The sequence below is a fragment of the Streptopelia decaocto genome, assembly GCF_964273445.1.
Source record: "Streptopelia decaocto genome assembly, chromosome: 6".
Classification (NCBI taxonomy): Eukaryota; Metazoa; Chordata; class Aves; order Columbiformes; family Columbidae; genus Streptopelia; species Streptopelia decaocto.
Window position 1 is genome coordinate 68,048,024 of NC_138660.1, and position 15,044 is coordinate 68,063,067.

Here is a 15,044-nt window from a genome sequence, read left to right on the forward strand (position 1 = left end):
TTATCAGAGTGCACAAACGCTCCTCGAGACTGCAATGAAATCTGCTGCGTGATTTCAAACAGTCTCCGTGGTTTTCAAACAAGGTTTGTATTGTCATTTTCAACAAACAGACAAACCACACGAGCTGTTTGGAGCAGCGAGTCCTTCGTACTGCCCAGTTTTCCATTTGACAAGAGCTGGTAAACCACGCAGTGCCTAACGGCCGGAGGCCCAGAGGAGTGTCCCCCCACACCTCTGCAGAGCTGCTCAGCTGTCCCCGCGCTCTTCTCTGCTTTCCTATCAAAATACCGCTTCTTCAGAACACAGAGGATACGAAGCACAGGGCTGATTCTGGAAGAGTCACGGACAACAAGCCTCTTGCTGAGGGCTGGAAATGTCCTGAACGGCTGCATTCCTGACCTCTGCACAGCCTTCGTTTTTGCGATTTTTAGATCAGATTTTCAAACCCTTGCAGAAGTATAAGATAACAATCCCGAGCGATCATCTTGGTGGCTTTTACAGCCAGTAAATCCCCGCACCTCTCATTTACCTTACCAAGGAAATCAGGAAGGTGTTTTACAATGAACCAAATGTGAGCAACAATCCAGAAATACACCCAATATCTGTACGGTTTGTTTTTATACAAATACATACCAAGGTCTTAGTACTACACATAAGGAAAATAAACCTCCCAACAAACAAAACAAACAAACCCCATAGCCAACCAACCAAGACAAGCGCCCAGCTCAGTTTCAGCGGCGCAGCGCAGAGGTGTGTTCATCCACCGCGCACAGCCGAGCGCACGGGTCTGTGTGAACACACGGCCAGATAACCGCCTGTTCAGAACAGACGCTTTGGGAAGTAACCGGCGCAGAAAAACCTTCATAAACGTAATGCAAAACCCCTGCTTCTTTCAGTCTCCGTTACATTTTCTTTGAGGCCAGATTGCAGTCATATGCCAGATCCTGTACTCCTGCTGGTAGTAAGGGCAGCAGTATCTGAGTGTTTTAAGCGCAGCCCTTTGCTGCAGTGTCCAGGAGGGCCCGTCCCCCAGCGGTGCCGCAGGCTCCCGAAACGCCGTCCTGCCGCCCCGGCTCGCAGCCGCAGCAACGGCACAGTGCAATTAAACCCATACCAGAGGCAACCAAACACCTAGTGAAAGAGGAAGAAACTCTGCCTCTGTAGCACAGTAATGCTGCAGCCTACTGACTGCAGAGTGCTTATCTTTGCTATTTTCTCCTCCTTTTCTTTAGGGACTACCTACACACTTCCTGGGCTCTCATGAACTCACAATCGTCCTACATTCCCACAGTCCACCAGGCTCAGGAAAGAATCAAATATCTGAATGAAAACAAGACGCTCAGCAGGTCCTGAGCAGACCCGCACTTCTCTGTGCACACACAGCCAAGCTCTTTGCACTGATTAGCACACATGTATATACCCTCCTTCAGTCACTTTGAAAAAACACAGACATCTTTAAACTTAATAAAGAACTTCTGTTAGGAAACAAGGCCTTTCTGCACTGCAGGCTAAGTTACAGCCGTTTCTATGAATTCAGCTCACGGCACGATAAACAGAGACAGGAAACACCAGCGACAGAGCTCGAGGGGAGTTGCATCCTTACGAATGAAAGAGCAGCAGCTCGTGTCTCGGCAAGGCGTTACATTTGCGTTCACCGTCACCCAGCAGCTCTAAATGCACAGAAAACACTGGAGACTCCGCGGAGCAGAGCCCGTGCAGACCCACCTGCCCCCGGCACCGTCCTGCGGGGCTGCGGTGCCGCGGGTTCTGCCCACACACGCGTCCGCGGGCAGGAGCACGGAGCCAGCGCTGGGGACACGGCACGGCCCTGCGCCTCGGGGACGAGAGACGCCTCTCCGCCGCTGCCGGGCTCGCACCGACAGCTCCTGCGGCTCCCAGGGAGCTGGTTTACCTAAGTACAAGAAAATTAATAATTAGTCCCTTCTCTTTTAGACACAAATCCTCCACTGAGCAGTTTCTCACCTTTCCCCACGTGAAAGCCCTTGGCCAAGCCTGCTGCCCAGCTGGGATGCGGTGGACAGGGCACAGCACCCACATGAGAAAGCACCCGTCTGCTCCCGGGAGCTGCTCCTCCTTCCCCGAGTGCTGGGAGCAGGATCTCCAGGGCAGCAGGGATCCCTCGCACTGCTGGAGAGCAGTGCTTTGCTCTCCTGGGTGATGGGGACCCGCTCGGCACTGCTGGAGAGCAGCGCTTTGCTCTCTTGGGTGACGGGGACCCGCTCGGCACTGCTGGATAGCAGCGCTTTGCTCTCCTGGGTGATGGGGACCCGCTCGGCACTGCTGGAGAGCAGCGCTTTGCTCTCCCGGGCGATGGGGACCCGCTCGGCACTGCTGGAGAGCAGCACTTTGCTCTCTCGGGTGACGGGGACCCGCTCGGCACTGCTGGAGAGCAGCGCTTTGCTCTCCCGGGCGATGGGGACCCGCTCGGCACTGCTGGAGAGCAGCACTTTGCTCTCTCGGGTGACGGGGACCCGCTCGGCACTGCTGGAGAGCAGCGCTTTGCTCTCCCGGGTGATGGGGACCCGCTCGGCACTGCTGGAGAGCAGCGCTTTGCTCTCTTGGGTGACGGGGACCCGCTCGGCACTGCTGGAGAGCAGCGCTTTGCTCTCTTGGGTGACGGGGACCCGCTCGGCACTGCTGGAGAGCAGCGCTTTGCTCTCCCGGGCGATGGGGACCCGCTCGGCACTGCTGGAGAGCAGCGCTTTGCTCTCCCGGGCGACGGGGACCCGCTCGGCACTGCTGGAGAGCAGCGCTTTGCTCTCTTGGGTGACGGGGACCCGCTCGGCACTGCTGGAGAGCAGCGCTTTGCTCTCCCGGGCGACGGGGACCCGCTCGGCACTGCTGGAGAGCAGCGCTTTGCTCTCTCGGGTGACGGGGACCCGCTCGGCACTGCTGGAGAGCAGCGCTTTGCTCTCTCGGGTGACGGGGACCCGCTCGGCACTGCTGGAGGGCAGCGCTTTGCTCTCTTGGGTGACGGGGACCCGCTCGGCACTGCTGGAGAGCAGCGCTTTGCTCTCCCGGGCGACGGGGACCTGCTTGGCGTGGGGCTGGCGGGGACGGCAGCCGGAGATGCTGCTGCCGGGCTGGGGACCACTCCAGAGCCACCGCTCCAGGGCCACCGCTCACCTTACGGCAGCAGAACCTGCACTTCACAGCCAGAACCAGCCTTGGCAACTAAACCTTCCTGAACCATCTGCTTACCAAAAAGTGAGAGCGTGCTTAAGAACCCACTGTCAGAAGGACCCAACTCCCAAGTAATTGCTGGTAACACAGTGGTCTTTTTAAGAAAAAAAAAAAAATCCCACAGTACCCTTCAAAAGGCATGAAAGGCTTGATACTGTTTGGTAGTATTATAGTGTGGTGGACGTCATTTTGACATGCCTTAAATTTGAATAAAGCCTGCCTTAAATGGCTAGGTTATGGCTGTGCAAGGAGGATGTTCAAGCAAGCAAAGACTTCGGAATTGCCGTCCTCTGCGTGCGTGAGCCTCACGGGCATTTACGGCCCCGCGCAGCCGAGCAGCCGCAGCAGCGGGACGCAGGAGCTGGGTGTGCGAGGGAGGCGGGTGCAGCGCCCGGCCCGCAGCCCTCGCTGGAACCCACGGCGTTCGCAGAACTGCCGCCTCCCGCGGGGCCCCCGCGCCGGCACCGCGCCCCCTACCTGCTCGGCTCCCGCGGGGCCCCCGCGCCGGCACCGCGCCCCCTACCTGCTCGGCTCCCGCGGGGCCCCCGCGCCGGCACCGCGCCCCCTACCTGCTCGGCTCCCGCGGGGCCCCCGCACCGGCACCGCGCCCCCTACCTGCTCAGCTCCCGCGGGGCCCCCGCGCCGGCACCGCGCCCCCTACCTGCTCGGCTCCCGCGGGGCCCCCACGCCGGCACCGCGCCCCCTACCTGCTCGGCTCCCGCGGGGCCCCCGCGCCGGCACCGCGCCCCCTACCTGCTCAGCTCCCGTTCCGCAGCAGGAGCCCGACGTTCCGTGAGTCACCACGTCCGCTGGGGGCACCTGGAACAGCCCTCCACCCCTCCCAAAACAAACATCAAAAAAACAAACAGCTTTACACTTCACGGGAACACAACGGCAGAGTGTGCTTAATTTATTAAAATGGCCACATCTTTCCAAAAGTATACCTGCATGTAAAATACACATACAAAATACAACATCTAAACAAATTATTTACATCCAGGGCAGCTGCAATATCAAGCAATAACCTCAGCAATAGTTTTAAAAATAACTTGCTGCAGTGTACACTACATTAGGTGTTTCACAATATGAAGGTTGAATTTTAGCATTGTACTGCTATACTAACCTCTAAAATATTACAGTACTCCAGGAAAAAACATTAACGCTTCTTTAAAAAACAGAAAACTCAGAGACTGGTTTGTAGACTAACAAAACACTACACATTCTTCTTTGGGGACTGAAAACTACAGCAGATTTAGACAGAAATGTAATAGCTACATTCAAAATACATTCAGTCTATTTATGCCAAAAATACATTCAGAGCCTTTGGTTACAACTTATTGCACATTTCTTATATTCTCTAGAAATACATTGTACCTCTTAATGCTTCTTTTCCCGTACATTTATAGAGGTGCCGCCTGTAAAACAGAACACGGATGTCTCTCCCACCAGCCTCCCGGGCCGGGACCCGCGCGTCGCTGGAGCAGCAGGCACACGGGGCCAGGGAGACGCTCTCTGCCCAGTGCCCAGACCCCTGTGGGGACCAGACACAGCTCTAAACTAATTCATTTATAATTCCTGAAAGTACTGCCAAGAATAGAAGTGACATAACAATGACAGCATTACGGGAGTCGTTATAGCGTTACAGGAGGGAACGATCTTGGGTAAGTGCAAATGACTATAAAAGTAGTAAAGTGCAAGAGAGATTACAGTTTGAATTTCTCAAGGGGTATTTGGGAGGAGTAGTTAAGGAAACAACAAAAAATAGGTGCTAGAGAAAATGTTAATTAACTTTCCCTTTCAGTTCATTTTCCATGCGTTAAGTTCTAGGTTGTTATTAGAAGGTAATTAAAAAAATGAGTAACTCCCCCAGACTAGAAGCATCAATTACGAGAGGCTAAATGTGGTGACTGGTCTGCAGCATCCTTGAGCTTGAAAATTTCTACGAGCTTAAGAACTTGTGCTTTAGATGAAGATCAGCAGGAACACCAGCAACCTCTCCAGAAACCTCAGCCTCCTAAACCCACCCGAACGGCCTCAGCATAACCTCTGTTCTTAAATCCAAGCAGGACAAACCCACGCTGAGTGAAAAGGCCACTAAAATAAGGGGGTTGGTTTCTTGCAAAGGAGCACACGGTTTACAAACAAAGCCCAGCACAACAGCATCAGCCCCTTGGCCCAGCTACGGTTAACTCTGTTTTGCTAAAAGGTGCCTCTGCCTCTCAATAACAAAAGACCCAGGGGACCTTCTGCACCAACACCAAATTCCTCCACCGTGCAACCCAGTCCACAGGGAAAGAAGCCCCAGGAACAATTATCCGATAGACATCAAGGGCATGGATACATTCAAAGGATAATACGGATAAAAAGTGCATAGGACTGAATTTAAGATGGAAGAAAAATTCCTAGAGAGCATTCCAATCACTCTCCCCATGAAGAATACCTCCATTTTAGGCAAAAAAATTAACACATTTTAAAAGTGGTGTAGGAGAAGCTAATGGTGCCCCTCGGTCACCCTGCATCTCGCACGGCAGCTGACCTGGCCTTCAGTAACGAGCGTCAGTGCATCGAGACCGCAGCAGCCGCCCCGGAGCCGGAGCGCTGCGGGACAGACCAGACCGCGCTGCGGGACAGACCAGACCGCTCTGCGGGACAGACCAGACCGTGCTGCGGGACAGACCAGACTGCTCTGCGGGACAGACCAGACCGCGCTGCGGGACAGACCAGACCGCGCTGCGGGACAGACCAGACCGCGCTGCGGGACAGACCAGACCGTGCTGCGGGACAGACCAGACTGCTCTGCGGGACAGACCAGACCGCGCTGCGGGACAGACCAGACCGCGCTGCGGGACAGACCAGACCGCGCTGCGGGACAGACCAGACCGCGCTGCGGGACAGACCAGACCGCGCTGCGGGACAGACCAGACCGCGCTGCGGGACAGACCAGACCGCGCTGCGGGACAGACCAGACCGCTCTGCGGGACAGACCAGACCGCTCCTGCGGGACAGACCAGACCGCTCCTGCGGGACAGACCAGACCGCTCTGCGGGACAGACCAGACCGCGCTGCGGGGCAGACCAGACCGCTCTGCGGGACAGACCAGACCGCTCTGCGGGGCAGACCAGACCGCTCTGTGGGACAGACCAGACTGCTCTGCGGGACAGACCAGACTGCTCTGCGGGACAGACCAGACCGCTCTGCGGGACAGACCAGACCGCGCTGCGGGACAGACCGGACCGCGCTGCGGGGCAGACCGGACTGCGCTGCGGGGCAGACCAGACCGCGCTGCGGGACAGACCAGACCGCGCTGCGGGACAGACCAGACCGCGCTGCGGGACAGACCAGACCGCTCTGCGGGACAGACCAGACCGCTCTGCGGGGCAGACCAGACCGCGCTGCGGGACAGACCAGACCGCTCTGTGGGACAGACCAGACCGCACTGCGGGACAGACCAGACCGCTCTGCGGGACAGACCAGACCGCGCTGCGGGGCAGACCAGACCGCGCTGCGGGACAGACCAGACCGCGCTGCGGGGCAGACCAGACCGCGCTGCGGGGCAGACCAGACCGCTCTGTGGGACAGACCAGACCGCACTGCGGGACAGACCAGACCGTGCTGCGGGACAGACCAGACTGCTCTGCGGGACAGACCAGACCGCGCTGCGGGACAGACCAGACCGCTCTGCGGGACAGACCAGACTGCTCTGCGGGACAGACCAGACTGCTCTGCGGGACAGACCAGACCGCGCTGCGGGACAGACCAGACCGCTCTGCGGGACAGACCAGACCGCTGTGCGGGGCAGACCAGACCGCGCTGCGGGACAGACCAGACCGCTCTGCGGGACAGACCAGACCACTCTGCGGGACAGACCAGACCGCTCTGCGGGACAGACCAGACCGCTCTGCGGGACAGACCAGACCGCTGTGCGGGGCAGACCAGACCGCGCTGCGGGACAGACCAGACCGCTCTGCGGGACAGACCAGACCGCTCTGCGGGACAGACCAGACCGCGCTGCGGGACAGACCAGACCGCTCTGCGGGACAGACCAGACCGCGCTGCGGGACAGACCAGACCGGGCTGCGGGACAGACCAGACCGGGCTGCGGGACAGACCAGACCGCGCTGCGGGGCACCTGCCGAGCGCTCAACTCCGAGAAGTGCATCTCACCTGCACCGTTAAACACTTTTGAAGAAACAGGCCTGAATTAGCACACTGTTTAAAATCACTGGTACTCCACTACCGCTGATTTCAAACACCTGACTCTGCAAATTCACTGAGTTCATTTCAATTGATAAAACGTTTCCTTTTCCCACTTAAAAAAATAATCTTTGATTGTTCCTTTTTAACATAAGGATTTTTTTCAAGTTACGTTCTACAAGAACAAATGCTGGATCTTAGGTCTGCACATCTTTGGATACCCAAGTAAGCATCTCTCCTTGGATCACACAGCTGCAACCACCACCCTCCAGCCGCTTAGAAACGCACATCTGCTGAGCTCCCCAGTGCCGCTGAAGCGCAGAACAGCTAAACCTGTAAGATGCCTTTGATTACATCTCAAAGCATGCTGGAGGAAAATCCAGTAGCAACGTTCTCCGCCACGCAGCCAACAGACACGCGCAGGCATGCACTATTAACACAAGCAGGAGGGACCAGGTTTACACAACAGGCAAACGGCATTAGGGCCCATTTATGGGGCAATTAACAGCCATGAAGTGTCCCCAGCATAGGCAGCACTGACACTGCTGACCGTCCCACCCGGTCACAGTTTAACCCATTCCTGCACGCCAGAGCCCCAGCTCAAGAGGTTTCATGCCAAAGATCGATCTTAATACCATAATTAGCCAACAGTTTATTTCCACAGAGCTGCATGTGCTACTTTGAATTGTGCGAAACTTTGCTACTCTGGAGACATCTCTGGGCTTAATTTCCACAGACACCTGGATTTAGAAACATTTAAAGAATCATATGATTATGAAGTGTATCATTTTGGCTATTAAAAATATTGGAATACTATATTCATACATGTGGAGTGGGGCAGAATTCACAAAATACCACATCAGTGAGTTATGAAAAAAACACCCCACTTCCTATAGCTCGCAGTGTTATGGGAATACGATGAGACGTTAACACTTTTCACCAAGCTGGCGCTATTACAGAAATCCACACAGAACCTCTGACAGGCTGTACTGGCTCCGTAGAAGGATGTCAGCACTTTAAATTGCCATCTCAGCAGGTCCCCGGGCTGTGACAGACGACAGCGAACGGGACCCTGCCACCCCCAGCACCGCTGCGGTGGCTCCGGTCACCCGTGTCCCCAAAGCCCCGGCGCCAGGAGCGGGCTGCACGAACACCGGTGCACCCAGCCATGGCCCCGCTGCGGGGCTGCAGCCGCCTGCAAGAGCCGACTTGCTAAAGCTCCCCCAGAACATCAAAAGGCACTAAAAACTGTTACCAGTGACAGATTGGCAAGACATCATGGTTTAAAAATGTATACTTTCTCAGTTTAGGTAGAATTTATCCCATTCCATCCCTACATATCTAAAGGAAAAGTATTGCCTCTATTATTTTTCCTACCAACCGTTAAAAATAAAAATTGTCCCTTGATCGATATGTTCAATGAAAAAATGAACAGAGTAAGATAACTACAAGTCCTAACTATAAAACTGTATATTAAATCAAGACAACAAAAAATAAAAGTTTATGAAAAATTGACTAGATGTTTTTGTTCACAATATACATGTGTAGTGAAATTTTCATTTTTTTAAAATTTGCTTAGTAAATATAGCATTTAAAAGTGCATTTTACTGACAGCCTGTTTTCAGATTCTTGCATGAAAATATGTAAAAATCTGGATTAAATTGGGTCTTTGACTTGGTTTGAGGGTAAAATGTGGTTTCTCTTGCAAACAGGCTTTAACCAATAGCAGCTACGTCCAATACGCCTGGGGCTGGACTAAGACAAAAAGCACGATAGCAAAAGGTATCATTACACTGTCGTGGTGTCTTAAGCTCCTTTCTGCGATGAGCCTGGAGTCTAAGTCACCGACAGAACCCCAGCGAGTCACAGACCTGCTGTACAGAACACGAACTACGGTCAGAAGCTGCCCCGTCCAGTGGCCAAATACGAAGCTGGATGTCAGCGCTCTGCTTCGGGCGCTTAAACACTGAACCACGGTGCGTGAGGTAGACAAAACCAAAAATGATATCACACGTCAGAAGCTGAGCGGCAGGATCCGTCCCTCGGCGGGAGCTGCCTCAGGCCTTGCCGTCCTCCTGGGCGCAGAGCTGGGAGAGCGTCTTCTTGACGCGCAGGGCGGTGAGCCGCGCCGCGCCGCTGCCGTGCCAGCACTCCCGCATCACCCGGCCCAGCACCCGCAGCGCCTGCGGGAAACAGCACATCACCACGGGCCGCACCGCGACCCGCACCGCGACCCGCACCGCGACCCGCGAGAGCCTGCGGGAAACAGCACGTCACCACGGGCCGCACCGCGACCCGCACTGCGACCCGCACCGCAACCCACACCGCAACCCGCACCGCGACCCGCAAGAGCCTGCGGGAAACAGCACGTCACCACGGGCCGCACCGCGACCCGCACCGCGACCCGCAAGAGCCTGCGGGAAACAGCACGTCACCACGGGCCGCACCGCGACCCGCACTGTGACCCGCACCACAACCCACACCGCAACCCGCACCGCGACCCGCAAGAGCCTGCTGGAAACAGCACGTCACCACGGGCCGCACTGCAACCCGCACCGCAACCCGCGAGAGCCTGCGGGAAACAGCACGTCACCATGGACCGCACCGCAACCCGCACCATGACCTGCAAGAGCCTGCGGGAAACAGCACGTCACCACAGGCCGCACCGCGACCCGCACTGCGACCCGCACCGCAACCCACACCGCAACCCGCACCGCGACCCGCAAGAGCCTGCGGGAAACAGCACATCACCACGGGCCGCACTGCAACCCGCACCGCAACCCGCGAGAGCCTGCGGGAAACAGCACGTCACCACGGACTGCGCCGCAACCCGCACCGCAACCTGTGAGAGCCTGCGGGAAACAGCACGTCACCATGGACCGCACCACAACCCGCACCGCAACCCGCACCGCAACCTGTGAGAGCCTGCGGGAAACAGCACATCACCATGGACCGCACCGCGACCCATACCGTGACCCGGGAGAGGCTGCGGGAAGCAGCACGTCACCACGGACTGAACCACAGTCTGCACCGCAACCTGCAGTGCCTGTGGGAAACAGCACGTCACCATGGACTGCACCGCAACCCGCAGCACCTGCGGGAAACAGCACGTCACCATGGACCGCACCGTGACCCGCACCGCAACCCACACCGCAACCCGGGAGAGCCTGTGGGAAACAGCACATCACCATGGACTGAACCACAGTCTGCACCGCAACCCGCAGCACCTGCGGGAAACAGCACGTCACCACGGACTGCACCGTGACCCGCACCGCAACCCGCAGCACCCGCGGGAAACAGCACGTCACCACGGACTGCACCGTGACCCGCACCGCAACCCCGGAACGGAGAACAGCGCGTCACCACAGACTGCACCGCGACCCGGGAGCGCCACGGGCGGCCTCTGGAACAGCAGCACGACAGCGACACCATAAATCAATATATTCCAGAGATCTCAGCCATTTGGTACCGAGTTTTTCTCTGTATTGATCTGGAAGCTGAAAAAGGGGCCAACACCTGAAACACATTTAAACACGGGAGAGGCCGGACGTGGAGCTCCCTGTGTCCCACGGCAAAACCCTGTCTTGGTTTAAATACGCTCTGTATAATACTAAACTGAAGAACTGCTCTTACCTCACAGCTTTGCCACTGGTTTGGAATATTTGGTCTGAGCTTCTGCTCACAAACTACCCTTCTCATGTCTTCTATCGAAGGATCAGAAGGCACGACATCGTAGTAAGGCAGCTGGTACTCCTCGGTGATTCCTAGGAACGATTTATTGTGTAGGTAACACAAACCCCAAAGTAGCTGCTCCAGAATCAACTCCGATTGTTTGTTTTCACAAGCAGTGAGAGAACAGAGGAACATGTGGGGCCGCCTCGAACAACTGCTCCACAACAGACTTCTGCTGCCACATACTGTCAACATAATGAAGCGTGCAGGGGCAGGACACAGATCCTTTAATTGATTTTGTTTTATTTAAGATAAAGGTGGTCTGCATTGCAAAGTGCAGCTGCCAGAAAGCTCACCTCCGACGGAGCACCTTCGGGCGATCTCCCAGTACACCAGCCCAAGGGAGTACATGTCCGCGCGCTTGAAGGACTCAAAGATGTTCATGTTCATCACATCATCAAGTATCTCAGGAGCCATGTACCTTTGAAGGACACACAGGTCAGCTTGTACAGCAGCCCCGGCTGTGCTGCTCAGGCCAGGCCAGGCCCCCGCCGGTCCCACCGGGCGGTGAGAGCTCCTGACAGCAATTCTGAGCAAAGGGAGAGCTGGTGCGGGGACAAACCCGACACCGCAGCTGCCCGCATCCACACACACCCCCGTGACCGCTCAGAGCGATGCCCTGACCGCGGCAGGAGCAGACGGGGTGGCCAACACGTGGTGCCGCGCCATAGAGCCATGTCCCATGGCTGCGACTGCCGTCCCACCACCCAGGGGACGCAGGGTCCCCAGACCACGAGCGGAGCCACGGGGGGAGGACGGGGCCAGGGGCTGGGAGCCGCCACCCCCGCAGGCCAGCAGCCCCAAACCCACCTCCTGGTCCCCACGCGGGGGTTCTGGGGGATGTCGATGGTGTTCAGCACCGAGTCGTGCTTCACCGCCAGGCCCAGGTCCGCGATGGCGCAGCTCTCGTTCCTCTTCACCAGGATGTTTTTAGATTTCAGATCCCGGTGCGCGATCGCTGGCTTGCCTGCTCACGCAAACAGAAAGCACTGTCCGTTTGATAACAGCCGTAGGAACGTTAACGTAATGAGCCAGGAAGCAAAACCAGTTTCATTCAATTTCGTTACTATAGCCCATAAACAAACAAACAAACCAACCAACACCCAAACACTGGAGCCTGTTTTGTACTAAGGAAAGCTCTGCTAAACGCCATCACATTAAAAAACAAAACCAAACCAAAACAACCTTGAGGGCACTTTTGTTCCAATATTCGCACTTCAGGAATAAAACACAAAAAGAGAAACTGCAATTTCACCCTCCTCCAAGTTAATTTAGCAAACCATTAGCACTCCCATTAGCACAGCAGCTCCCACATCCACTCGCAGACATGGAAGCAGGACAGACAGTGGAAGTGGGGAGATGACGTTCCCGTTCTGTCTATGCTGTGCCTCGTACGCTTATGTTGAGACAGTTTCTTGCAGTACAGCAGTTTGCAAAATGCTTTACTATACCACATCACCCACAAATGACTTTGCAAATGCCTCTGAAGCTCCTCAGAGCACCGGGAGGAGGGGTGGAAGCACCTGCCTTGCGTGCCGACGATCTCCATGTGCAGGTGGGCCAGGCCGCTGGCCACCGACAGCGCCAGCCGCACCATGCCCGCCACCGTCACCGTCCCCCGGTTCAGGTAGTCGAACAGAGACCCCTGCTCGTGGTACTCGGAGACAAGCCAGAGCTGAGTCCACGTCCCATTATCTACCCAGAAAAAACAAGATTATTCAGCTTATGAAACAAAGGTCAAGCGTTGCCCGCTTTGTGGCCAGCTCAGCCATGCACACAAACAGCTCTTCTGGCCGCTCCCCAGGACAGAGCTCCGTGCCGCTGCGAGGGTCACAGTGACGGGAGCGGGGACAGCGAACGCGATTCTGGACAAACACCCAGGATTTCACAGGACTCGCACCGTACCCTTGTTGTCGGCAGCAATAAAGCCCAGGATGTTCTCGTGTCTCAGCATAACCGTCTGGTAGATTTCTGCCTCCCGAAACCAGGACCGTTCGTCTCTGGAGGAGAAGATTTTCACAGCCACGTCTTCCCCGCACCATTTTCCACGCCAGACTTCGCCAAATCGGCCTTTTCCTACGATTTCCTGAAGGACAATTGTCCTTGCAATTGTTCTCTGTACAAGCAGGGGTAAACCTAGTTTAAAAAGAAGAGACAGGTATCTGTGAAATAGTTCACCAGTCTTTTTTTAAATAATAAAGTTAATGTTCCACTGAACTGCACTCGTCAATAAAAACTCTAGTTGCAGAAAGCTGAGCCGTACACACCAGAAGTGCCACCACCCTGGTGAGCTGGAATTCTTGAATTCCCACCTAATTTTGGATTTCTTTGGTTTAACAAGTTCTCAATAGCAATAGAGGCGTCGTAGTAGATGGGATGTCAGAAACAGAGAAAAAGTATTGAAAAGGTTGGCATTCTGCTCCAAACAAGAATTCGGAGTAACATTATTTCGGCAGGACTATAAAAACTCCAGGAGCGGCACCTGACGATTGGGTTCGGTGGAGGGTGTTTTCTCACCTGCTGTGCCACCCCGGCCAGCAACGCTTTGTCTCACCACTAAACCTTCTGAATAACTGTTTGAACGGGAGAGTTTCACCAAAGAGCTGAACTTTTGTCATTTGACAGACACAGAGCAAACAAAGCCCTATTGCTGCTATAATGCGTGGCCAGGAGTATTGGCCCCGAACCTCCTTCGGCAAAAAACTTGTCACCGGTGTAAGAGCCTCTGAGACAAGACCCCCACTGCACCCCCTGCCCAGCAGGAACGTTCTGCAGCGCCCTACACGCCAGGTGGCACGTCTGCCTTCGGTTTAAGCACCAAGAAGATTGGCTGCAGGGCAGCGCCCACCTACCCGAGCCCGAGCCGGAGGTGGTCATGTCGTGGATGAGCTCCCTCAGCGTCTTCCCCGAGCTGACCAGGTTGCACTCGCAGAGCGGCTCCTCCACGCTGAGCTGCTTGGCCCTGCCGCGGGCACCGCGCCGGCGCCGCCAGCCGCGCAGCGCCAGCACCGCCGCCAGCGCCAGCGCGCACAGCGGCACCGCCACCGTCACCGCCAGCACCGCCGGGCCCGCGCCGGCCCTGCCCGGGGACTCCGACGCTTTCGGGAGACAGAAAGGAGGAAAAAGACGATGAGTGAAGGGCTGTGGAGCAGCGACACGTTCAGATTTACCGATGCCCAGGGCTGGCAGCAGTGGCACAGACACCGTTCTGGAAGTTACGGAGACTTCCCCCCCCCGCCTATTCCGCAGGTCGCCTGGGCTCTGGTCAGCCCGGAGCCCCACGGCAAACAGCAGCAGACGGACGGTGCCGGCAGCAGCTCTGGGGAAGGAGCCGCTGGGACGGGCGGCTGCTGGCAGCAGGGCCGGGGCGAGGCGGCACACAGACCATGGCCAGCCCGGCCCAGCACAGCCCCAAAACAACCCCGAACCAGCCCAGAACGGCTCCTCGGACCTGCTGACGCCTCGCCATTCCTGCCGGGCACTGGTTGTGTATCCACTGACCTGCTACCAAACCCCCAGGCTTTCCCTGCACGGCGTCCCAGGCAGTCCTACCCACCGCTCGGTACCACTGACAACAGCAAACACCTGAAGAACACTTCCTAGCAGTTCCAAAACCGCAGCAGGACCCTGCAGAGCACGCAGTGTCCATCCGTTTGTGTTTGCCTGCAGTGAGCTGATGCCCCGCTCCCCGCTGCAGGAGACGCAGGAACGGGACCAGCAGCGCCCTGCAAGACCCCGGCACGGGCAATTCATTTAAACAGTATTCCTTAAAAACAGCACAAACCAGTTCAGAACAAATAGGAGGCCTTGGTACTTATTTTTAAAATGTTCTTTAAGCTTCAATGATTGTTTGCTGCTACCCTTATCTACAGTCATGCTGCATAAAGCTATAGCTAAATGGAAAGTTAAATGTA

The 15,044-nt window shown here is 56.1% G+C and overlaps 1 protein-coding gene across 1 annotated transcript in view; it reads right to left on the reverse strand.

The window, feature by feature from the left end:
• Positions 1-8,607: 8,607 nt before the first annotated feature.
• The window catches only part of ACVR1C (activin A receptor type 1C), a 29,191-nt gene continuing 22,754 nt past the window's right edge, over positions 8,608-15,044 (reverse strand). The window contains exons 3-9 of the mRNA XM_082054888.1: positions 13,983-14,228; positions 13,036-13,266; positions 12,658-12,825; positions 11,941-12,097; positions 11,427-11,551; positions 11,032-11,162; positions 8,608-9,581 (exon numbers count right to left, since the gene is read on the reverse strand). Coding sequence (XP_081911014.1) covers positions 9,456-9,581; positions 11,032-11,162; positions 11,427-11,551; positions 11,941-12,097; positions 12,658-12,825; positions 13,036-13,266; positions 13,983-14,228 — 1,184 coding nt within the window. The 3' untranslated portion in view covers positions 8,608-9,455. The remainder of the gene's footprint in view (positions 9,582-11,031; positions 11,163-11,426; positions 11,552-11,940; positions 12,098-12,657; positions 12,826-13,035; positions 13,267-13,982; positions 14,229-15,044) is intronic.